This window comes from Haemaphysalis longicornis, unplaced genomic scaffold (genome assembly GCF_048455015.1).
Source record: "Haemaphysalis longicornis isolate Haplotype H1 unplaced genomic scaffold, Haemaphysalis longicornis Haplotype H1 scaffold_6, whole genome shotgun sequence".
Taxonomy (NCBI): domain Eukaryota; kingdom Metazoa; phylum Arthropoda; class Arachnida; order Ixodida; family Ixodidae; genus Haemaphysalis; species Haemaphysalis longicornis.
Window position 1 is genome coordinate 46997948 of NW_027526407.1, and position 24221 is coordinate 47022168.

The following is a 24221-nucleotide window of genomic DNA, read 5'->3' on the forward strand; positions in this document are numbered from 1 at the left end:
TGAGGACACATTATAAAACGGCAAGACCAAAATAAGGCGCATTCGTCACAGCTATGAAGATGCATTGCAAGGCTAAACCAACCCATCACATTAGCAGTTCCCACACACAATTCCCAGGTCTAAATGAGGCGATAACTCAAAGCATGAGGATCGCCAGGATATCCATAGAACCGCGACCCCTGTGAACTATTGCTCGCGTTCAAGCACCTGCCAAGACACACTTGGAAAAAATGACATCTTACATGTCGTAAAGAAGTTATTTGCTTAGAGGCGTAAACAAGAGAAGTTTTGTGAGGTACAGGCGGGCATAAATACGTGTGAGAAAAACAAAGCACCGCAAGAAGCGGCCATCCACTACGCAATGTTCCCCTGTGGATTCTCAAGGAATATACTGCATAAGTCAGAATAAAGGTTGAGATGTTTTACCAAAATATTTGCCGAAAAGTCATTCCTCAACCTATATACCGGTCATTGGCATAACGTTAGTTGTCATCTGGCACTCAGGCGGCCAATCAGGCTAAACCACAAAGGCCCCATCGCCACCAACATCAATCCAAATCCCTGCTTTTTTTTTTTTTTGCTTCTCTCGCCGTCAGTGAGCGTGTGCAGGATATTTCCTTCCTGCTCAAGATAACTTAGGCACTTAGCACCAGTTCACAACAGCATTTAAAAGAAACGCTGTGTAGCATGCCCAAACCAACAGCAATGCGTCCAACTAGAGCCAGTTTGGTCCGGAGAATGCACGCTACTGGCGTAAGCTGAAGGGGCAGCAATCATTATGCAACGCCCGAAAGACATCGTTTTGTGGGTAATGATGCACTGTGCACCCGGAACTGATGGACAAGGTGGCCGCTTTTGACAGCGAGCATTCTGCAATGTCTCTACGAATGGATGCCCTTAGCTGGCCGCATGCGCAAGCCGAATCTCGCGGCAGTCTGCACATGCATGTCCCATGCTTGGTGCTCGCTTACTGATGGCACGGTCTTGCCAGACTGCACCAAGGACAACTCACTGTGTGGGAGACAGCCAGACAGAGGCAGTCGTCCAAAAAGATTTCAGACAGCTCCAACGAGTAACCTTGCACTTCGCAATTTCTAGGCCGCAAGGTAAGGGGGTTGCCCCATATTCCGGCTCCACCTATGTTACGGCTTATACAGTACACGAAGGAATACATCACGTGAAAGAGGGCATATTTTCGCTCACTGCCCAACATGCTGACCGACCTTTCCCTTGGTGCCGCCGTACCACTGGAGCAGCTCGAATTCGTCCAGTGGGCACTTGAGCTCGCGGAACGTCCGCACGCTGCCGTTCTGCGGAATGCTGTGCGTGTCGTTGCACTGCACACAGTGCAGCCGGCTGGGCTTGCTCGCCACCAGCTTCAAGTAGCGTCTACACTTGCCGCATCTGCACGCGCAAAGGACGCAGGGATCAATCCAAGCTGAGTCGGCACTGGCCGGTTCTGCAGTTTCACGAGGTCTTGCATATCCCCGCAAGTTCTGAAGTTTCGCAAACCTTTGCACACTTTTGCATACTTGCATGTATGTATGTATATATGTATGTATGTATGTATGTGTGTATGTACATGTGTGTATGTATGCACGTATGTATGTATGCATTAATGGATGTATGTATGTATCAGGATAATTGGAGATCCATGGGAGAGCCTTTTGCCCTGAAGTGGGCATAGATAGGCTGATGATGATGTACGTATGTATGTCCGTATTAATGTATGTACATATGTATGTATGTATGTGCGTATATCCATATGTATCTATGCATGTATGTTTGTATGCATGTATGTATGTACGATGTACATATGTACGTATGTGTGTTGTATGTATGAATGCAAGTATTAATGTATGTACGTACATGTGTATATCTGTATGTATGTATGTATTAATGTATGTACATATGTATGGGCATACATCCATATGTATGTATGCATCTATGCATGTATGTTCGTATATATGTATGTACGTGTGTATGCGTGTGTATGTATGAATGCATGTATTAATGTATGTACGTACATGTGTATCTCTGTACGTATGTATGTAGTGTTGTTTGGTGAGGCAGGCATTGTAGCCTTGCATAAAACAACTGCCAGCAACTGCTTTGCCTAACTGACACGGAGTACCCGCTGATCACTTAATCCTGTAGACTGCGAAAAATATTCCAGCAGAAGACGAGACAATTCTTTTCGCGAAATCCAGTGGCCCCTAGCAACAATAATGTCCTATAAAGTAGTACGTGGCAGCAACAGGTTACAGAGATCACGAAAACAGTTCATCCACTCCAGGTTGTTTTTACAACAGTCCACAATACAGCAATCAATGACTGCGTACCCTTCCTGGTAGTTTTTATTATCAGAAAAAAAAAAAAAACTCAAATTTAAAAATGCTTGCTTATATATTGTATTATAAAAAATACATTTTTATACCCCAAAATAGATGCATATAAGAGGTGCATTCACTATGCGAGGTAGCTGTTTCCCCCCTTTTTTTTCTTGTGTTGCAATTTAAGATTTTGCATCCCCTTGCACACGGCAGAGAAGCCACCTTTTTAAACTATTCTGAGAATTTTAAAGCTGTGCGAAATGATGTCGCACGTATTTGTGGCCAGTGGTTGGTCCCGAATTAAATTAGACACCTCTCTAAAAATATGTGTCACAACCAGCTTCGATCGTCCATTAGAAGCCACCCAAAAACCACCAAACGGAATTGTTACATTACACCTGAAAGCTTTCTAAATGGCAAATAACATTCGCCCATTGCACCACCCGTGCTCAAGGTCAAACGCCTTGCGTAGCATCGCAGAACTTGATGAGATAACAGGAATTGTGCTAAATATAAGAGAGGTGATTACAAGATGCCAGCTAGGTACCGAGTCAGCTACACTTGGGGACAACTTTCTGTGGCAATGCATGATGACGATGATGATTGCTAGTGTATCCCCTTTGTAGTGGGGTGATGATGTGTCATCTTACAAAAAAAAACTATTAGTATACCTTTGTTTCATACTTTTTGTTTAATACTATCACTGCTCTTAGGGCATGCTGAAAAGACTTATTAGGCACAAAATACTTATTTCTTCTGTTACAGGTGGTAGCTGTCCTAGGCAACATTCCCCTCTCTGCTTTTCGTCCACCAGCATTCTAATCTTCCTTTTGTGTCCTCGACAGCAGTCAAGGCTACAGACCCGAACCACGCCGTTTCAATGCACAGCTAGAAGTAGTTCAACAGAATTAATTTGCTCAGTGTAATCTACGCAATTCAAAAATATATACGCGATTCTTATTTTTTTAACCTTGGATTGATAACATCACTAAATTATTAGACAGAATATGTGAAATGGAGAGCATTATTTTTTAAGTTTTCGGGTTTTTTGGTTACGGCGTTTGCCACTGGCACCGCATAGGTTCTTTTCCAAAGAAAACATAACAGCTTCCTTTCCCCTCTACTAGCTCACCGCTTAATTTGCAGCATAGGATTTTCAAGAAGGATGAGAACCAAAAGCTGTCAAAGCTAATGCAACAAGTGGTCCGCAACGTGTACGCCCAAGTGAGACTGACGCAACCGGGACTCTCCAGCGCCTCCACATTTCGTTCGGCAAGCCAGCTTGCCGGAGTAAGCGAGCGTACTGTAGCAAGGCTTAAGGTGCAGGTTCTCCAGTCAATGTTTACAAACAAATGAAACGTGGGGAAGGAGACGCCAATATGCCCACATGCTCAGTGATCGTGGTACAGCAAACTCAGTCATCGAACTCATGCAAAGAAATTATTTGTATTGAATGCACATTTGTCAAGCCGACACTGAAACTGAAACCAGTTAAACGATAACTACTTAGCTTAGTAACACAAATCAGTTAACACCCCCCCCCCCCCCGTAGCCGAGATCTATCGATTCAGGAAAACCAACCTACCTCGACAGGGGCTTGCCACTGTCGGAGAGGGGCGTGAAGGTGACCTCGAAGAGTTCGTCCATCTGGAGAATGCTGGTGACAAAGTAGCAGAACTTGAGCTGGAACACGGTCAGGGTGTGGCTCAACACGGCGTCGAAGTCGACCTTGCCGATGGCGATCAGGTTGAGCTGCTGCTCGACGGCCGCCCGCATAGTTGGCAGAATGAGATCCTGGTCAATCTGGAAAGGGAGGGCAGTGCACCAATGTCAGGGAATGTTCCACAAAACATTACCTGTGGCAAAAAGGGACAGCATTAAGGAAAACCTTCCAATGTGCGAGAGCTTCGCCTCTAAATCAGCAATGCGCTGTACCACAACACAAATGAATCCGACAGGGAACTTTGGTGCTACATAGTATTGAACCAGAGCCCGACTTAAGACTTCTTTTTAAATTACTTTAACTGGTATCTACCTCCTGTATTTCTTTTTTCTCTCGGATAAGCTTGTAATTATTTTGCATTCAGAAGTTGAGTGACAGGAGTGGCAGAAATGCGTCCCGATACCTTCTGGTACCCGTGGACAAGGACAATGCCCAAGTTGGTCGGAACGAGTCGCCGACCCGTTCCGACAGTGACGTAGTTCCGCTGGCAGATGTTGTTGATGTGCACCGGAATGGAGGCGTCTGTCCCGATGCCGTGCTTGTCCATCAGCGAAATGAGCTCTGACTCGGTCAAGTAGTCCGGCGGATTGGTCTTCTGCTCCGACAGCTTCGTCTGTGAAAGACAAGCGTTGGGGAAGAAAAAACAGTTGCATTAGTGAATCACATTCACGTGAGAACGGAGAGGAGTAGAATCAAAGTTAAAATTGGTAACACAGTAGAACAAAGAAAAATCGGAGTGGTGGGGGAAGAAAAAACAGCTGCACTAGTGCATTACATTTATGCGATAATGGAGAGGAGTAGGAACAAAGTCAAAATCGGTACAGAAATCCACACTAAACTGAAGCAAAAGGCACCAAAAGCAATCTACGGCAGTAAGCTATAACACTACGGAGTGTATGCTGGGCTAAATTTAGTGTATTGTTGACATGCTCGAACGCTTAACCAGTACAACCGCTTGTATACAAACAAAAGGTCGAGATTAACTATTACATGCGTGAAAAATTGCAATTTCGAAAAGTGAGATAACATGAAAATGCATCGGAAAAAACATCCTTACACTAGTTGCTGCGAGCGGTGCGTGGCATTTTGCCACCCACAACAGATAAACTGGCTTCCAGATTTGCGCTAAACAGTCACCAAAGAGATTAACATCACTTAAAACCACACAATGCAGCCAGAAGAAGCAAGGTTTTAATGACTTGACTTCAGTGTCCCTTTGAATCAAAATGAATTCCTGATCACAAAGCAGATCAAGCGCAACTTGCAAGCAGGGGGCAGTGGAAGAAAAAAAAATGCGTTACTAGAGCGTAGCTATGATCCTAATTATCTCATGATCCTCATGTGACAATCAGCTGCTCGCTCACGGCGTATTCTTAGGCCGACCCATTCTGTTACAAGGTAAACCCACGCTATGCCCCAAGTAATTTATAAGCCGACTGAACGAAGCGCTCACTCAGCATGTTTTGCTACTCGGCGCTTCTGTCAGCTGTCCTCACATGCCTAAGACATTTCGGGCACATGGAAAAAAACGACCACTCCTGAACCATCCGCATCAAAGGACATTGCTGGATTTACCCCAAAGTGTTCTCTCATTGGACAGCATATTTACCCAACAACTAGTAACATTGCAGTTGTAACAGCAGATGGTTTTGCATTACTTCTTGCCCGTGCTTGTCATTGAAGGCCAAACGCAACGAAAATATACCTGCCCCAAATTCTGTATCAACGTGTGGCATGCACCACCAAAGTCTCTTGTGGCCTAATTTTAAATTCCACACGCAACGCAGTTTTTTTTATTAGAACCGTTTGAAAACACGCCACTTCAGCTGAGGCAGCACCTGGCGGAATGTTGCCACAACAGATCACCACTGTAGCGAGCTTCCGGATGTGACGTTAGAGTCAGGACTCCCGTGCTGCTATAGTCTCTCCTCATTAGCCCTTTTACATTCAGCCTCATGCATGTGAGCAGGGTAACTCACGCCTCTTGCATGAATAAGTGCTTTCACGCGTTTCCGAAATGCGAGAAGCTGAAGAGAGTCTGGTTTGCAAAGACAAGAAGAGCCAATTCGAAGAGTGCCGGAGCGGGCTGACGTGAGGTGATACGCAGTCAGCGAGCAAGTATGGCTGCTTTCGTGGTCGCGACGGCAGCAGCAGGCTCTCGGTCGACTCTAAGCACACGAGACGCGAGTACGGCCTACGCGAGACAATACGCTGTTGGCGCGGCTGGTCCGTGCTTTGGCGTGCGAACAAGTACGGCAGCTGTGCGGCCACTGCAAGCTTACGGCCGGGTGGCACTGCGAGTGCGCAATACGTGAGAATGGCCGACGTGAGACCATGTGCTGTTGTCGCAACCAGGCGGAGCTCGAGCGAGTACGGCAGCTGTGCGGCGCATTGCGCAATCGTGGGTGGTCGACTCTATGAGAGCACGATGCACTAGTACAGCTGACGCGAGGCAATACGCTGTTGTCACTGATGTCGCGGCCGGTTGGGGCACAAACAAGTAGAGCAGCTATCAGACGCAAATTACTGTCCACAGAAGCGCAGAACCGTGGAAGGCCGACTCATTACTTGCCGCCATGATGAAACAAGGAGATAACAGACACATGACTTCGCCGAACCTGCAATAAATATCACAACCACCACCACTGCCACGGCTTGGCATCTCGTGAATGTCGGCATGGCTTGAATTATACCTGCACATTTATAATTGTTCACGACTTATAAAAGTAAACGTGCAAAGAAAGATTTTGTGTGTTTCTTCGAGAGCTTGTGCGCGCGGTTCTTGATCTGTTGTTTGTCATGTCACCCTTAGCACATCCGCTCAGTCGCTGTTCACGTCATCTCTGCTGGGTGGCTAATAGATCCATTTTTTTATTTTTGCGGTTATTTTCAAGGTACTGACCCAGATACCAGTATATTCGTTTTCTGCAGATGCAGCTGATCTATTTAGACCAAGGTCGGTTTCGCCTTCAGTGTCCCTTTAAAGGGGCCCTGCAGCACTTACCATCGACTACTCGGAATGCATTTTGGGGTAAAGTCTATTGTCCAAGATATCTGCTCCCGCAAGAATTATGAAAATCCGTTCCCTAAAACCGAAACTACACGCGATGAGAAATTGCGCATAATTGTTCCCTCTCAACTCGACCGGGGACAACACGACGAAAGCTGCGAGCTCTCTACAAGAGAGGGGGGTGGCTCGTGGCGTTCTCTTTGGTGGCCTTCGACATATCACAGGCCGGGGAGTTTTTTCCTTTTCTCCGCAATGTGGAGGGGTCTATTTCCGGTCTGGTGCCACAAAAAAAAGCACGCATGGCTGCCTGCTCACAAGTGTGCGCTCAGACTGGTAGGGCATTTTTGAAGCAATAAACGTTAATTGTTGAGTGGTCTCGTTGAAAGCCGACTATTGAGTTCATCACTCAAACTCTGTGTGCACTCAAAACACAAAATAAATGCCTACTATGCCTACAGTAGGCATTACACATTACAGTAGGCATTAGGCATCACGGAAGTAAACACAAAACTGTGCCTACAGTATCAGGCACAGAAGAGGTTAATACACAGCGCCGACGACGGCAGATCGTCACAGGAAATGCGAGACACAAGCCCTGAAGTTGACCAGCGACAGCCAATAAAACAGCCATGGCCACAATGACGTCACTTCAGCCATACCAGAGGTGCACAATGAGGAAAATTGAGGAGAGTGAGGTTGGTTCTTCCGCGTCTTCAACAGCGATTTGCGCGCTCACCACTTCACGTGCATGTGTAATATTTAGCTCAGGTATTCCTGGCAGTGTAATTAAACGGTGCGCAGGTTTACTTGCACAGCTCAAAGAGTGTTGCAGGGCCCCTTTAGGCAACCCTGTGATATCTAGAGCACGGCGCACTTTGGGTACCCACCTGCACGATGGGACAGGTCGTCCCCGCCCTGAGCTGGGGCAGGGCCTCCTCAGCCGTGACGGCGTGCCACGACATGAACTTGGTGAAGCCCGGGTGGATCACGCTCTTGCCCGTCAGGCTGAAGCGCTCCTCGCCCACGGTGAACAGCGCCGTCGTCTGCAGGTACCTCATGTCCTCGCTCACCTGAACAACGCGAGACATGGGACAGAAAGAAACAGCTTCAGAAACGTTAACTTTAACAAAACAGCGCGAAGCACGGGACAAAGGGAAGATGAAGACAAAACAAGCGCTGACGGACTTTCATCTTCCCTTTGTCCCGTGCTTCGCGCTGTTTTGTTAAAGTTATGTACCAACTTGCCCAACTACAAACCCTGCTTCAGAAACGCGAATAAAAGTAGACGAGTTCTTTGGAAATGGGGCTCGAACAGAGGGTTGGGTGCCTCCCGTAGTTGCTCGATTCTAACGCGCCCCTGATTGTAACACGCAGGTAAGTTTACGAGAAAAAATTTAAAAAAAAATAATTTCTCACCGATTCTACCCTGCAGATAGACGTGGCCCTACGTACCTCCCAGAAGGCATTTTTGGGCGTACACAGCTGTGGCAGCAAATATTTCCTGTTCTTTGTAAAATTGCTTATCCAGCTCCTGTTGACAATAAAACTCAAGTCTGGAATATTGAAAGTGTTTGCTACGGTTACTGCCTTCATAAATTCATAAGGTGTGCCATTGAAGAATGGGTGCAGCTAAGTTCACGTGATGTTGACGGATTGTTTCGGATTGGATTGAGTTGGACATTGGAAGTACTTCCGGCCCATGGCGATGCTGCTGGACACTTTGAATCCGATTCCGGTTTTTTGCCCGATTATAACGTGCACGCAAAATTGAAGGCTAATTTTAGCGAAAAAAGGTGCGCTTTAGAATCGTTAAAATGCGGTACGCTTTGGATTCATACACCTGAGTATGCCATATGATGAGAATTGAGGAAAGGGTACAAACAAGACGTTGAGTCAAAACAAAGCCCATAGAAAGAGAGAACAAAGGCACCTGAATCCCACTTGTGCCGAAACAAAAAGACGTACATATAACTAGCTGTAGTAAAAAAAAAGAGAGAGATACATTATTAGTCTTTGCTAACAGGCCGAACCTGTATTCCTCCCGGCATAAGCACGAAGGCTAGTCTTCATGAAGTAGAGGACAATTATGGATAAAAAAATTCAGGGCGGAACCATTCAAATGGAGACGGACTTTCAGTGAAGCTGCTTCAGCGTTACTGGGTTGCGCACATTCACGGAACAACATGTCCAAGGACACCTAAACACTTCTCAGGTGTTTTGAGAGCGAAAGCATGAATGGCTAGTGTAATAACTCAGATGCCAAGGCCTTTGCAATCTGCTCGGGACACTTCGTTTTGCAATCCGCCTTAACGATTTAGAATGGCTTCAATCTGTCTCCTATGCGTTGCGTCAATGCTCTTTTCTTCTCCCATCTGGTGGGAGAGTTGACGGCGATGGTAAATTTCGCCGCTTGTCTGTTCACCCGTTTGGCTGCTTTTTGATTGATTGATTGATTGATTGATTGATTGATTGATTGATTGATTGATTGTAAGGTTTAATGCACCAACGCAATGCACGCGATCAGGTACGTCGTAGTGGAGTGCTCCGGATTAATTTTGACCATCTGGGGATCTTTAATGTGCGCCCAAATCTTGTACACACGGGTGTTTATTCTTTTCCCCTCCATCAGAAAAGCGGCCGCCACAGCCGGGAATCGAACCTGTGTCCTCGTGCTGGCTGCTTTTTCCGTTCCCTAAATCTCTGGTGCACTGGCCTGGATGGCTACACTTTGCAGCTGCTAAGCTTAACTGAGCGCTGTAAAATGCCTCGTGCTTTTATAAAGCCTTTTCGTTGGGACGTCTCCCAGCTTAAGTTTCCACCCCCGTCTTCTGGGAACACATGCGGGACATGCACACAGATGCTACAAGTAAACAGTTTCACTGTAAAAAAAAGCGACACTGACCGTTGCGACAAAGTGCCTGGCGATGTAGTCGTACAGCTTCCAGGAGTCGCCGTCCAGCTCACTACGCGATGCCTCTCTCGTCGGGGTGATCGGCGGGTGATCGCCAGCATCGTGGCCCTTCCTGACGCACACAAAACAGAGGAGTGAAAGCTTTTTCAAGTCTGAAACAAAGTCCGCTCGCCAACGGCATAATCGGCGCTGAATGCTGATAGTTCTAGCCTCGTATACATGGACTCGACGAGGGACAGTTGGGTCGAGAAAAACAAGTTCTTTCGACAAGAACCACCCACACATAAGCCAGGGGTGGCTTGACATGCTCGTCGGGCTGAGTTGGCGAACCATGACAGCTGAATACAGTAAAACCCCAGTGATACCATCACGGCTGGTATGAATTTCGGTGTGATACGCATTCGTAATATTTCCCAGCCAAAATGCATTGCTTACAATACAAAAAGCAGTGGCTGTTCCAAACCTATGCCACGGTGCTGCAGATCGTACAAACGTGTTGTGAACAGCCGGCGATCGTGGACCGACCGAAGCGCGCAAGCCAGCGGCGATCGAAAGTGACCTTGAGCCCACTCAAACCAGCCTGAATTCCACAGCCGTGGGGTGAGAGCAGCATGACCCCCAACCCCACCTGACGTCATGTGGGCCCGACCCTCGCTTTCTTTTTTTTAGGGTGCAGCCCTATGTCGCCTGTCTCTGGGCTGAGCCGCGTCGCTGTAGTCGTGACCGAGCGAACAATGGCAAGACCGACGAGTGAAAAAAAAGGGAACGATGAAAAAAAGCAAAGGAAGAGATTGGCGCGAAATTGGAAGGAGAGGGCGGTTTGCCGTGGCGGCGCAAGCCAGCGCTCTCCGAAAGTGTGCGGTAGGGGAGGGGAGAGGGCAGTATGCTGTGCACGCACGAGGTAGGTACTCGACGGCGCAACACTTGACAAAAACGTGAGGGGGGCGTGCACATGTCTATGATGTGCGTTCGCTTAAGATGCAGTTTGCGGTCCTTTCCTGAGACTCACTTCGCGCCGCCGACGCAGAGGCTCACCACCGCTGCCATCGAGAGAACCCACGAGTGAGTGCAGCCTCAGCGCACTGCTGCAGTGCCCAAACATCGCATTAGGGATTATCGTAATCGCCAGCCAATTTCTTCTGATACATGATGCTCACTGTCATCCTCTTTCTCTCTCTCTGTCTGCCTGTTGTTGACCTGTGCTTGCTTGCTGTTTTCGGCTCAAGGGAGGTTCACGCAATCACACACTTTCACGCCGTTTGCTAGCACACCGGTTGCTGCCGACATGAACAGCAAAGACGACGATGACTGCGGCAGCAGCCACGATGGGCCGCTCGACGTGCTAAGGCAGGCAGTGGTGGGCGAAAACATTCGTAAAATCACTTGCACACAATTTTATGCCTTCCACAAGTCAATCATTGAAGATCTTAGTAAGAAGAAAATGCAGACGGATATAATTTTTTTTTCTCCCCCCAAAAATTTATCTTTCATTTTGTGTATGGTTTGATGATACAGTTTTTGGATGATATGAATATTTCACGTGACCCCACGAAATTCGTATCAAAGAGATTTTACTGTAGCTCGGTTTCTGGGAACCCCTCCAGTCCCCTCACCTCGATTCTTTGAATATAGTTCATCTAAATGCAGAAAGAGTTGAGGCAAGTTGAACCCATCAGTCGACTCAACTCTCCCTCATCGAGTCCATGTATCCGGGCCTTCGGACAGGTAGTCACCTGCCCCAACCGTGCGTGCAGGCTTTTAACCTGTCCGAAACACTCCGATTTCCCATCACGAAACAATTTTCTACGCAAACGCAGTTATTACGCAACTTTATACGTAAAATTTGCCATTAAATTTCCGTTCCATCAAGATAACGGCCTCCCTCTACTTCTACTCCCAGCGTTCGGTGGCCACTGTATTACCCAGATGGTACACCAATGCCGGCTCTCCGCATTGCATGTCCAGCCTAGTTCCACTTCTCTTGGTTTGAGCTACAATATTGCCCACCCAAGCTCACTCCCCCAATCCAAGACGCTTGTCTCCTTTCTCTAAGCCTTACTGTTATCATTCTTCTTTCCATGGTTCCTTCGGACAGCCTAAGTAGCCAGCAGTTGTCAATATTTTTTTGACACCACTTCAATGCCTGTTTACATAGGGGCTTTCTGTTGTAACACTAACAGAACACCCAGAGGAAAACACATTCAAACAGTTCGTATTTACTGCTTGCGAGGACGTGAAGCTCTTGACCAATTTTTAGATTGAAAGAAGCCGCACTACATCTCTGCAGTCAGTCGGCACGGAAGAAGACTTACACCCCTGTCACACGGCAAATCTAATGTCATTCAAACTGAATGACATTAGCTGCTAATGACAATCGGCTCGGCTGTGCGGGTCTACACGGCAGAACAAATGTCATTTTTGATTGTGATAGCGGTGACGATTAGCGAGCTCGCAAAACCGCAAAATTACAATTACATTACATTAAAGCGCATTAAATTACATTACATTACATAAAGCGCATTACATTAAAGCGAAAAAATTACATTTCAAGCGCATCTAGAATGTTTTCACACCGAATATTTTTGTTAAGAACGTAACAAATGAATATTCTTTAAAATAGAAACAAGAAAGCCACGATTTAGGCGACATCAGTAGACATCACAAGCTGAGACAAGTCAGAAAAAAATCCAGATTAGGGTAGCGCGCGCACTGGGGACGAGATTTTCTTTTTTGTTAGTACTTGTTCGTCTTTCTTTATTTGAACAACAACACAAAGAAGAAAATATAAGTTTACTGACAGTTTTTAGAAACAGTATTCTTTGGTTTATTAGTGAATTTTCCCATATAGGCACGCGCTACTGCTGTCGAGGCTACTCATTTGGCCACTAACTGAGGTCCGGGACCTCAGTTAGCCGTTAAATGTCATTCGTCTCAAATGTAATTCGATATTCTCGTGTAGCGCCGAACTAATGACATTTAGAGCGAATGACATTTGCTCTAAATGTCATTAGATCTGCCGTGTGACAGGGGTATTACACTACTGGCGAAAAAAAGAGGAGTGCTCACTTTGGTTTGTTGATCCCCTTGGAGAGCAAGTCTTGAACGTCGGCGCTAAGATCGGGAACCCTCTGAAGTTGTTGCAGCGTCCCTCTAAAGAAATAAGTGAAAAACAGTTATTTTGGCGGGTCATTGCAAAAAAGAAAGAAAACGTGCTGAATGTAGAATGCCACACTGCAGCCATTACAGGGACATTTCGCAAAGTAGAAATGCGGTCCTTTCGTTTAAGCGACAACTTCCCTCCAATCAGCCCCTCTTGAAAGTGAGGGGTGGAGTGAGAGTGGTGCTATGATCTTGGTTTTCGTGACATTTTTTTCCATGACCCTGTTCCCCTCGTCAGACTCCTCGTTGATCTGAGAAGCTGAATGAGGGGCGAAATCATCCTCATACACGAGGGAGCCTTGCTTTTGCAAGGCACGCTCGTCGAAAGCTCGATTTGGATGAAACTTGCGGAGTAGATGGTGCACTAGCAGTGCGTTAATGTGCACCGACGTCTCTCGCTTTCGCGAAGCCAGGGAACGTTCGGAAACTCCCCTCAACTATTCGAAAAATCCAATAGTAGATATTTGATTCGTGAATTGAATTATTCGCAGAGGTACTATTCGATTTGTATTAGAAATTTCAAGTATTTGCACACCAATAGTTAAAAGGGGTAAATTGCGGTTAATAGTTATGTATTTATTACACATTTTTAAGGGGACAGACTGGTCTTCCAGCTGTTTTTTTTATTTACTAACCAACTGTAATTAAACTGCACCGCATTATTGAGTTTTGTGTGCTGATTTCAAATCTGCAATTCGATTTCTTGCAGGTAGATTATTTTTTTTGATAATTAATGATTAGTTGCCATTATTTTGGGTCACAATTACAAAATAACCACCCCATACAGAATTGAGATTACCCTGTGGCAAGGCAGACAAATGACTAAAGGATACAACATTGGAAGAATTTTTTTGATTTAGCTATTTTTGGCCATTTTACAACTCACTGAACTTCGCTCCTCTGCCAGAAATGGCTCAGAGGTGGTGCCAATTGAACACAATAATAATTTTCCAAACCCTCCATTTGAAAAATTTGTGTCCAACATTGTATTCCCCACACATTTAGGTATCAAATATCAAAAGCAAAAAAAATTACAGTTGTACCTTCTCTGGGTGCCGAGATATCTGAGGGTGAAATGCTAGCTTAGCGTTGCAAGAAATGTGCCATTTCACCTCTGAATTCTACGCGAACTCAGCTGTAGAGTGCACTTTAAAATGCTATTTACAATAAAATTTGTGCCTTATGATGAGGAAATTTGCAGACTCACAGGAAAATGGCCGTGGATGCCGCAAATGCAAATTTCCATAAAACGATTTTTTGACCGTATTTCGGCCCCTAGACCCATCTGCCCCCTTTAATCCCTTGAAAAATCTTATGGAGGAGGTCGAGGTGCAATTTCAGCACCCTCCAGTCAAAATTTCTGGCTCCGCCCCTGCACCACATGGATTCTGAAGCGGAGTTTCGCAATTGGTGTACACTGAAGAACTCTGGCATGCGAGCACCAGAAAGAGAGGAGTGCCCAGGAGAGAAGGAGAGACCTGAGGTCGAAGTTCTCGGGGTACTGGGTGGTCTCCGTGCGCGGGTAGCTGATGTAGCCCTGGGTGTAGAGGCGCTCGGCAATCTGCATGGCGTGGTGGGGCCCCATGCCCAGGCCCGAGCTGGCAATGCGCATCAGCTCCACTGTGTTGAGTGCCACGGGGCGCGGCTTGCTCTTCTCTTTCTGGCTCACGTCCGTGATGCTGTCATGGGGAAATCATTCACGGTAATTAAATTACAGTAATTAAATTACTTTCTGCTGTAATGAGTAATGCAATGAATTACTTTTGAGGATTGGTAACTTATCCATTTATTTATTCAGAAAACCCCTAAGGGCCCTCTAACAGGAGAGTATTACTAGGGGGGGGGGGGGGGGGGCTATAACACATACAGGTACATCAAATGATTAATAAGGCCAGAAAACACGCAAGCTGAAAAACTACACAACTACTAAATAGATTAGAATACAATATAAGGTCAATATTGTTGCCGCATAATCTTGAATAATCAGAATAAATAATATTAGTCACAAACAATAAAACTATATTACAAATAAATATTTCAAAAAATAAACTAAATACAGAAGGAAACAGAGTCACAAGAGTACAATAAAGCACAATCTAGTTTACAACAAGCACACGCGCCATTAAAGCATAAAGAAGCAACAACATCAACAAAAACACGTGTGAATATTAGAATTAGGCAAACACAGAAATCTATAACACAAACCATGAAACATACGCATTTTATACAGAAGCAAAAAAAAAAAATACGTTATTTCACGGCTTGCAGTAAAAAGAAGGGAGAACACCGCAAAAGGCTCACACATTTGCGCTCATGTTTAGTAGCTTCTGAAATTCAGTGATATCGGTGGCGGTTGCAATGTGTTTGATGATAAGTCATTCCACTCGATTATTGTGTGCAATATGAACAATCTAGCATAATGAAATGTGCGACAAGGGAAGCGTTCGATTTTAAAGGGATGATCGCGGCGCGGAAGTAATGTAATGTACTGGCCTGAAGTAATGTAATAAATTACTTCAGGCCAGTAATTTCGTGGAAATTACTCATTACTTTCCCAATTACTTTTGACTAGGATATAGACTGTCCGCTTCTCTTACAACGTAAAAAGTTGAACAAGAAAAATTGACCAAGTAGAGTTCCAATGCCCAGAGGGTCTCTGCGCACTGGAACTCTACGAACGTGAAGGAAACAACACTTCGATGAGATCTCTGCCTGCTTTCTCGTGCCTCTTCCTTTCCTTTTTCAAAGTAATTTCATTACTTTTGAAAAGTAATAGTAATGTAATGCCATTATGTTTGGCCACCTGTAATTTTTAATGCAATTAAATTACATTTCAGAAAATTCTAGGAAAGTAATGAGAAATGTAATTTAATTACTTTTTAGAAGTAATTTTGCCATTTCTAGAAAAGAAGAGCACAAAGCCATCGACTGCATGAATGCCATGCGAAAATGGACCCAGGGACCAAGCACTTAAGCCAGCCCTGCTGGTGTGCGTCCTATTTGTTCCTTGGCCAATCCCCCTTGAGTTATGTGTGGGCACAGGCCCCAGCGCAAACAAACCAGCGACTCAGCTCTCGAGCCGGCATTCCTGGTGTGTGGCATGCAGATCCTATTTCTTAGCCAATCCCCCAACAGCTAAGTGTGGGCACAGGCCTGGGTAAGTTTGCCTTTCCTTGACGTTAAGACTACCTTCATGACTACCCTTCGTGACTACCTTGACATCCGTGACTACCCTTTAGATGAATGTGGCCGACAAGTGACCTTCCAGCATTCTTGGCCAATAGACCTTTCCGGAAAGTTGCGCGCGCCCCCAAACGGCGGCCGCAAAGCAGCCTGGGAACTGTGAGCGCCGCAGCAGCTGCCGCCGCTGCCGCACGGGCCGCTCTTCATGTAGGTCTGCCGCGCCAAACCGTGCCGTGCGCGACAGCGCCTGTGGAGGCAGCATTTTTTGACGGTGCAGCTTCGGCGTTTAACAGTGTGTGATGCATGCAGAACATCTGCTATCCTGGACAGCTGTTTTATTAACTGGCTTCTTTTTCAAACTTCAGCATTCTTACCACATCCCGCATTTCTTCAACAAACTGCTGCATTTTGGGGAGTTGCAGTGTGTATCCCATGGATTCATGCTACACTATGTCTGTATTTGCTTCAAGTACTGTTGCCTAAGAGGTGGCAAGTCTTATCGTGCAATCCGGAGCTCTTTTTCTGTTTTCGGCCGTGTGTAAATATGAAAATAGAAATGATTATTTCAGTCGAAAAAAAGACGAGGCGGCTGGTATGGTGTCATTGCAATAAAAGACATGTACACTTTTATTCCGTTAGCAAAACTAACCAATACCAACTAAAAGGTAAAACTTTTCAGAGGGCGCTAATACAAAACACGCATACTTGACGTTTTGCTTACTTATCGATTGAGAAGTGGTTTATATAGGAAGTTGTTCAGGTAGTAACAAATTTTCCATATCTGGTTTGCCTTGTCAGCCATCGCATTTGGTAAATCATACCACATGTAGTATTCCCAAGTTCTTCACTTCTCGAATAACTCGCTCAACGTGTCTCCTCAGGTTGGCGATCTGCCGTGTGCGTGTTTGCTCCGCTACTGTCAGTTGACGCCGACCATTTTACATGGGGGGTATTTAACGCTGCAGGTTCACGGAGCTCATCTTCGATCAAGAATCCTGGGTCAGCTATGGCGAGCTGCCTCCTTTGTTTTCACACAGGAAGCACACCACACCTTAAAAGTGGGAAATAATTCCACAATGAGCGACCGAAAAGAAATAGTCTAAATGCTGAACTCACAACAGCAATCTGATACCCCGTTCCTCCAATGCCGCAGGAAATGGGCTGCAGGCAACTAGTCGCTGTCGTTAGAGAAACCTCATCGTTGTCTGCTGGAGCGAAAGCATTGCTTTATCGCTTTGTTGCGCCATTTGTGCTAAAATTTATTACAAAACGGGCGTTGATTACTCTGAGCTGACAGGAGTATCTCGGCAGTGCTGCATATCACTAGTTCGTCTTGGATGCCTGGAAGCAGTACGGGCACTTAGTAGGGCGGCGTTTCGTTCACTTCGCGGCAGCTAGGAAACAAAACATAAAAAGCATAATTTACGTTATAATGCTGGGCTTAGCTGTCTTTACCGGACAACACCTCTCGGTGAAGACCCGGTGTGGAAAAATGGTCGCACACGGTCCATGTAACATTTGCGTCTGCTCGCGTTGAAATGGGCTCCACATATCCTGTGATGCTCGGACGCCTCCCACAAAGCGAATCGGCCATCACGACCGTGGCGATTTATCCGGCGAACACATTAATCCTATTTAATTTTCTTGTCCTTCGGAAACTTGTGCAACGAAACTTGCCGGTCTCGTAGCGTATTGTTGTCCCAACCGAGCACACAGCACGTTTGTCCGCCTCCTGCAGCTTCTTTGGCGCCATATTGTCAGTATAGCCAGAGTCTCTACAATCACCAAGGCAGGTCGTAAACGAGTGTAGCTTTATACATGCGGAAATGCATCACGAATAACGTGTGCACACGATATGGGCTTCTTCGTTTTCCCACTCGTCTCCCCCCCCCCCTCCTAGGGCTGCCGGAAGCAAGAGCTGGTTATTCGTATTTTTCTCGGGGAGCTCAAGTGTCACATTTGTTTTCTATTTCCTCGCGTTGAGGAATGTCACTTTTTCCGCGGGCCGCCAGGAGCGCGCAGACGCTTTTCAACTGTCAGCAGCTGGTTCCACTCTGCAAGCTAGCAGACGACGTAGCTAGCAGACGACAAAAGGTTCTCATGCGGTGCAGGCAGTTTCAGAAGGATGCGGAGTTTATTTCTTATTCTGGGTTCTCTGGTTTAAAGATGCTTTCTTTGATGCGGAACATAACTTTGAAAGCACAGCATTTCACTCTACTTAAACTTAGTCCTTTGACGGGTTCGCTCCGCGCACGCGGCGCGCGGCGCAACCACCCCGTCGCCGCTCGCACCGCGCGCGCACGCAGTTCCCATGGCGCCTTGCGTGGGCCCGCCAGGGGAAGGAGCGGCGCTGCAGTTTCTGGAAAGGTCTATTGAGTGCATGGAGATGTGCCATCTGTGGGTACGTGGCTGACGGTATCACACATTGCCCATGCCCAATATGCAAAGGTGGGCGGTGCTTTTACAAACACCTTCAATCTGCTCGAAAAACTGCTTTTAAGGGCAGCTATTTAAAAACCTTCTGCGTTTCCTGAGTGTGAACACTTTTTAACACTGGTAATTGCATTAACAGTTGCTTAATTACAGCCAGCTCTAGGCATCACCGTAAAAAAGAAGAGGGGGTGAAGATAATATTAATCTTGATTGATTGATTGCGGGGTTTAACGCACCGACGCTTCACAGGCGACGAGGCGCGCTGTAGTGGGGGGCTCCGGATTAATTTCAACCACCTGGGGATCTTTATCTTTAAGGGGGGACATGGCTCTTTACACAATTTGTTTTAATTTTTAAGTAAACTCTTTGAAACTTGCCAGTCTTGCTGCTTTTTTCGCACTGATTTCAAATACGCTATTATTTTCTGAGTAAATCAATCAGTTCCCAAGATAATTAGAGATAATTAGTCATTTTTGGAGGAGCAATGGACAAAATAGTGTTAGCCATAAAACTATAATCTTTACATTTTTCAATACTATGAACCCTGGTGAGTGTCGCTTGGAATGAATTTTACAGCTAATTAAACTTTGGTGTTTGAAATGAGCATTCGAAATAGTTACTTGCCACTGGTGCCACCAAGGTTGAATGAGCCAGCCGTAAAATTAGTTCCAAACGGTGCATCAAAAAAAAAAAAAAATCCCTCATTTCACTCACCAGGGTTCATAGAATTAGAAAATGTAGAGATTAGAGTTTTATGGCTAACACTGTTTTGTCTATTGTTCCTCCAAAAATGACAAGCTATCTTTAATTATCTTGGGAACTGATTGACTTACTCAAAAAATGATGGCATATTTGAAATCAGCGGTAAAAAGCAGCAAGACTGGCAAGTTTCACAGAGCTTACTTCAAAATTAAGAGGAGCTATTTTAAGAGCAGTGTCGCTCCTAAATGTGCACCCAAATCTCGAACACATGGACGTTCTTGCTTTAGGCCTCCATCAGAAAAGCAGCCACCGCGGCCAAGAGTCGAACCCTCGTGCTCAGCAGCACAAATAACACTATTCTCTTTTTCCCGGTGGTAAAGTTCATTTTTTTCAGGTAATTTTTACAACGTAAAAACATCAGGCATAGAAGGACTTCACCTCCAAGACGTCCTTGGGCAAGAACCACTTTGGACACTTACATAGCTTCCTTGACGTTGGCCACTTGGGACAGAAAGACCATGGCCACTTCCCGGTCAAAGATTCGGCCTCGTTCCCAGTCCAGTGTCATGGTTTGCTCGTTAGTCACCTTGACCTGCGTGGAGAACGAAAAAAGGAGGGCATTTTAATTACAGAAGTCCTTTTAGTGCATGATGAAGGCAAAGCACATGCTCGCCAAATTTGAGAAATAAGTGATGACAAAGCAAAAGTAGTGGCTCCAAGGCGATTGTGCGTGTCAAGTGTTTTCCGCTGTGAACACCCTTTTAAAGCTTCAGTGGCTGCTAATAGGCCTGGTAGACTACACCCCCCTTTAACCCCTTAAGTGCTTTATTTTTTTTTAGAATTTCCCGACCAAAAGTGCCTATTTTTTTTATTGCTGATTTCGAATCTGATTGTACTAAAAAGTAGCTAGTCGATGTTGAAAAAATATTTGTACCCCACAGTTAGTCAAATCAACACAATAAAGTTTATTTCTGAAGAACACATAGGAAACCAGGTACTTGCTGCTAAAAAAATTAAAAACTTTATAAATAGAACAGTTGCAGATGCCACATCTTTCTTCACTTGTGTAGGCTAAGCACCTTTGCAATAGCAGGAGTGCAAGGAATACCCACATCTCTTCCTTTGTCACTGGTACCCATTTTTTGAGGCGGGAGTGATCACTGGGAGGAAAGCATTTCAACTTTTCAGCCGCTTTGCGATTGCTTTTGTCTACCACATATTATAAGTTCATCGTCTAGAAACTGCTGAATATATTCCATAATGTCACCCGGCGATGACAATATGAAAGTCTTGCCTGGAATGGCCAAGAATGGAAAGCGATGAGCCTTCACAGGAGGATTGTCCACATAAAGCAGGATCCACTCGCGAGCAGTCGCGATGTTCGCTTCCCCGCTGTCTTTGTCATCACCGGAGGAGCTGCTCAATTCACCGTCATCGCTGTCTTCACTTCCAGAGACAAGATAAACATCTGTATCCGAATCAGCATCACTTGAAGAAGATGACGAAAATGAACAGCTTCTTTTTCTAGTTGACGGGCCAGCTATGCATGGGTCGGCGCCACCGCACGCCATATTTTCATACAAAAAGCGCGCCTTGCCGCAGGAGAAAACTAATTCGTCGAGTAAATGCTGCCATCTAGTGGATGTCACGCAATCTAAGCCGCAGACGAGCGCTTCTCGTCCTGAACAGTATAGGGCAGTACCTATTCCGCTAAGACGAGCTCTGCTCGTCCAAAGCAGTTTGGTGACAGTTTGGGCAGGACGAGCTCTGCTCGTCCAAAGCACTTAAGGGGTTAAAGTAATTACAACACCAAGTTTGGAAGTTGGCGTTATTATCTATTTCCTTTACACAGTAAGGTGCTCAGCATAAAGCATTAATGACATGCATTGAGCACAACATATATTAACCCTTTCAGGGTCAATGTGCGTCACCTCCAAACACCTTCAAAATGGTAAATGACGTACACGTACATCATCGCTTGTATGTTTAAAAAGCGCGCCTTTTTCAATCATTTCTCTCGCTTGGCACGTGCTGCCACACTGCAGAAATACGTGAAATTTCTTTCTTGCGTTGATGGCTCTTCTCTGCTTTTTTTGTGCTTTACTACAGCGGTGTGCCGGCTATCGCTTGCACATCCGGTCCCGCGCAGGTGCGCAGCGGCTAGTTTCAGTTTCATCCTCTGGGCGCTTCCCGCTTAGCGCTGCACAACTTTCTTATAATTTTTTTTGTGTTACTCATGAATAAACGACTTGTATGCAACAAAACAGACAATCAGACAATTTTTCTGTCACCATATGGTCACCCTAAAAAAAATTACGATAATTTTTTCTCAAAATAGATTCATCCACAGAATTTAAATCAGCAGTAAAAAGATTGACCCCAGGGGGTCGCATTTGGCAAAAAAAAGTTTGACCCTCCGGGGTTAATTTCATTTCCGTCACACAGCACCAATGAAACAGCTCAGTCCACGGCACCTCACAACATCAACATCAACGTGATGTTCCATCAAAACAACATGATGTAGTCGAGTGTCTTTCATGTATACAGGGTGTTGCAACGATAATTGGAACACTTTAAAAATTTTTCCTGAGCGAACCGTTGCTCTGTTCACGCTCAGATTTCACACAGAGGTCGCATTTTGTGGTCTATTTTGTTCTACACCGGGAACAACTACGGTACTTTTCTGTTTATTCTGAAAATAAATAAACGCAATTTCTGCCTACGGGAAAATGGCGGCTGATTTGGACGTGCGAGCCAGCACAAGTTGATCTTGGAATGACTGCGCCACCTGGGGTATGCAGAGTGAAACACACGTCTGAAATTCACGGTAGGAAGGAGCCAAATGGGGCAGCAGACGATCAGAAAATGTAAAAGCAGGTGAGGAAACATCCAACATTTGTTGGTAACGATGAACCATGGGAATATTCTATTATGTTTGGCATCAGCTGTTATGCAAGTATTTGTGATCATCGTAAACTAGGGACGAAAGAGATTTTCTGATCGTCTGCTACACCATTTGGCTTCTTCCTACCATGAATACCAAACGTGCGTTTCTCTCTGCATACCCCAGGTGGCGCTGTCGTTTCAAGATCAACGTGTGTGCTGGCTCGGACGTCCAAATCGGCCACCATTTTTCTCCTTAGGCGAAAATCGTGTGTATTTATTTCCAGAATAAACAGGTAAGTACTGTATTTGTTCCCGGTGTCGAACAAAATAGACCACAAAATGTGACCTTTTTGTGAAATTTGAGCATGAACAGAGCAACGGTTCGCTCAGGAAAAATTTTTGAAGTGTTCAAATTATCATTGCACCACCCTGTACATATCAGCAACTCCTGTCATCATTCATTCTACACAACTCACTCAGCAGTGAAACAGTGCCAGCAGCGATCATGCACTGACAATTCTGCTTACAACCCGGTACTCTTCCCCACATCATATTAGAGTGCAAGCACAACCCCAACCTCCCCCCTCTTCCATCCCCCCTTCCCACCCCTGAGCTGTGGGAGAACCTGGTGACCAGCAGCGATCTGGACGCCCAGACACGTTTGGCCTCCAGAGCGAAGGCTGCCGGCTCATTGCATGGCTCCCTGGAATAAGGAACCACTCCCACTTCACCGGCTCAATAAAATGTTTCTCTCTCTCTCTCTCTGACATAGGCAGCTGCAGCTAGTTTGTCGCCACTCAAAATGGAAATCATTCATGCTACTAGTGGCAGCAGTCATCATCCACCATGGTGCTAGGCCTAAACTCCTTCATGCAGACCACCAGTCAGGATAACATTGGCTGCTTAAAATGTCTCAAGCTGCCAGCCCTGTCATTATGTGATTACTGGCCCATTAAATTAGAAACCATCTATCACTAGGACTACCATCGGTGCTGGGATGTCAAAACAATGTGTGTGCAGTGTTTTAAAATCCACACCGAAATGACTTCAGATATGTCATCTTCAACCTCCGAGCTCAAAAAATTCAAAACTGAAAATGATTATTTTCATTATGTTTCACCGAATCACTGACTGCGCGCTCACATATTTAAAGTACCGTATTTATTCGAATATAAGGCGGTCACGATTATAAGTCCAGGGGGGGAGTTGAAGGACCCAAGAAAAAGAAAAAAAGTTTGCACACTAATATAAGGCGAAATAAGGAAAGAAAAAAGGCAACTAAATTCCTTACCTTTCAGCAAAGCACAAACCAAGTATTCATGAACTATCTGCACATAACGATATTCATTCGGAGCGAGACGGAAGTCCAACTTAGAAACTGTCTTCAGATGTGGTAGTATCCGAATCTTCCTTGTCACTTGCGCACTCAAAGAGGTCATCGTCCTCGGTGCCGTCAAGAGCATTTGAAATGCAGCACTTGCGGAACAATGCCGCAACCATGGCTTCGGGGATCGCTGCCCAGGCGTCGACCACCCACTGGGCGAGCATAGACGGGGACGCCAGCTTCAGACGTCCCGACGGCGTCAGGGCCACAGTGTAAGATGCCATCCATTCATTGTACAGCCGTCTGACATGTGCCTTAAAGGGCTTGTTAAAGGGGCACTGACACAAAATTTTGAAGGCGAGATAACTTCGGAGATAGATTGGTGGGAACACATATACATCATCTGCAAAATATCAGTGGCGAATACAGCCAAGAACATATTTAAAATCAATTTTAAAGTGTGCAAAACGCAACCGAGCTGCCAGCAGAGGACCACGCGCAATCGACATCCCGAGGATATTGTGTAAATAAACAACGTCCAAACACGTCACGAGTTT

At 45.6% G+C, this 24221-nt stretch overlaps 1 protein-coding gene across 1 annotated transcript in view; it reads right to left on the reverse strand.

Moving 5' to 3' along the window:
- Top3beta (DNA topoisomerase 3-beta) overlaps positions 1–24221 on the reverse strand; it is a 36391-nt gene that overhangs the window by 5629 nt on the left and 6541 nt on the right. The window contains exons 6-13 of the mRNA XM_077674167.1: positions 19934–20046; positions 14615–14815; positions 13044–13127; positions 9969–10089; positions 7954–8136; positions 4460–4669; positions 3919–4136; positions 1224–1404 (exon numbers count right to left, since the gene is read on the reverse strand). Of these exons, the coding sequence (XP_077530293.1) occupies positions 1224–1404; positions 3919–4136; positions 4460–4669; positions 7954–8136; positions 9969–10089; positions 13044–13127; positions 14615–14815; positions 19934–20046 (1311 nt within the window). The remainder of the gene's footprint in view (positions 1–1223; positions 1405–3918; positions 4137–4459; positions 4670–7953; positions 8137–9968; positions 10090–13043; positions 13128–14614; positions 14816–19933; positions 20047–24221) is intronic.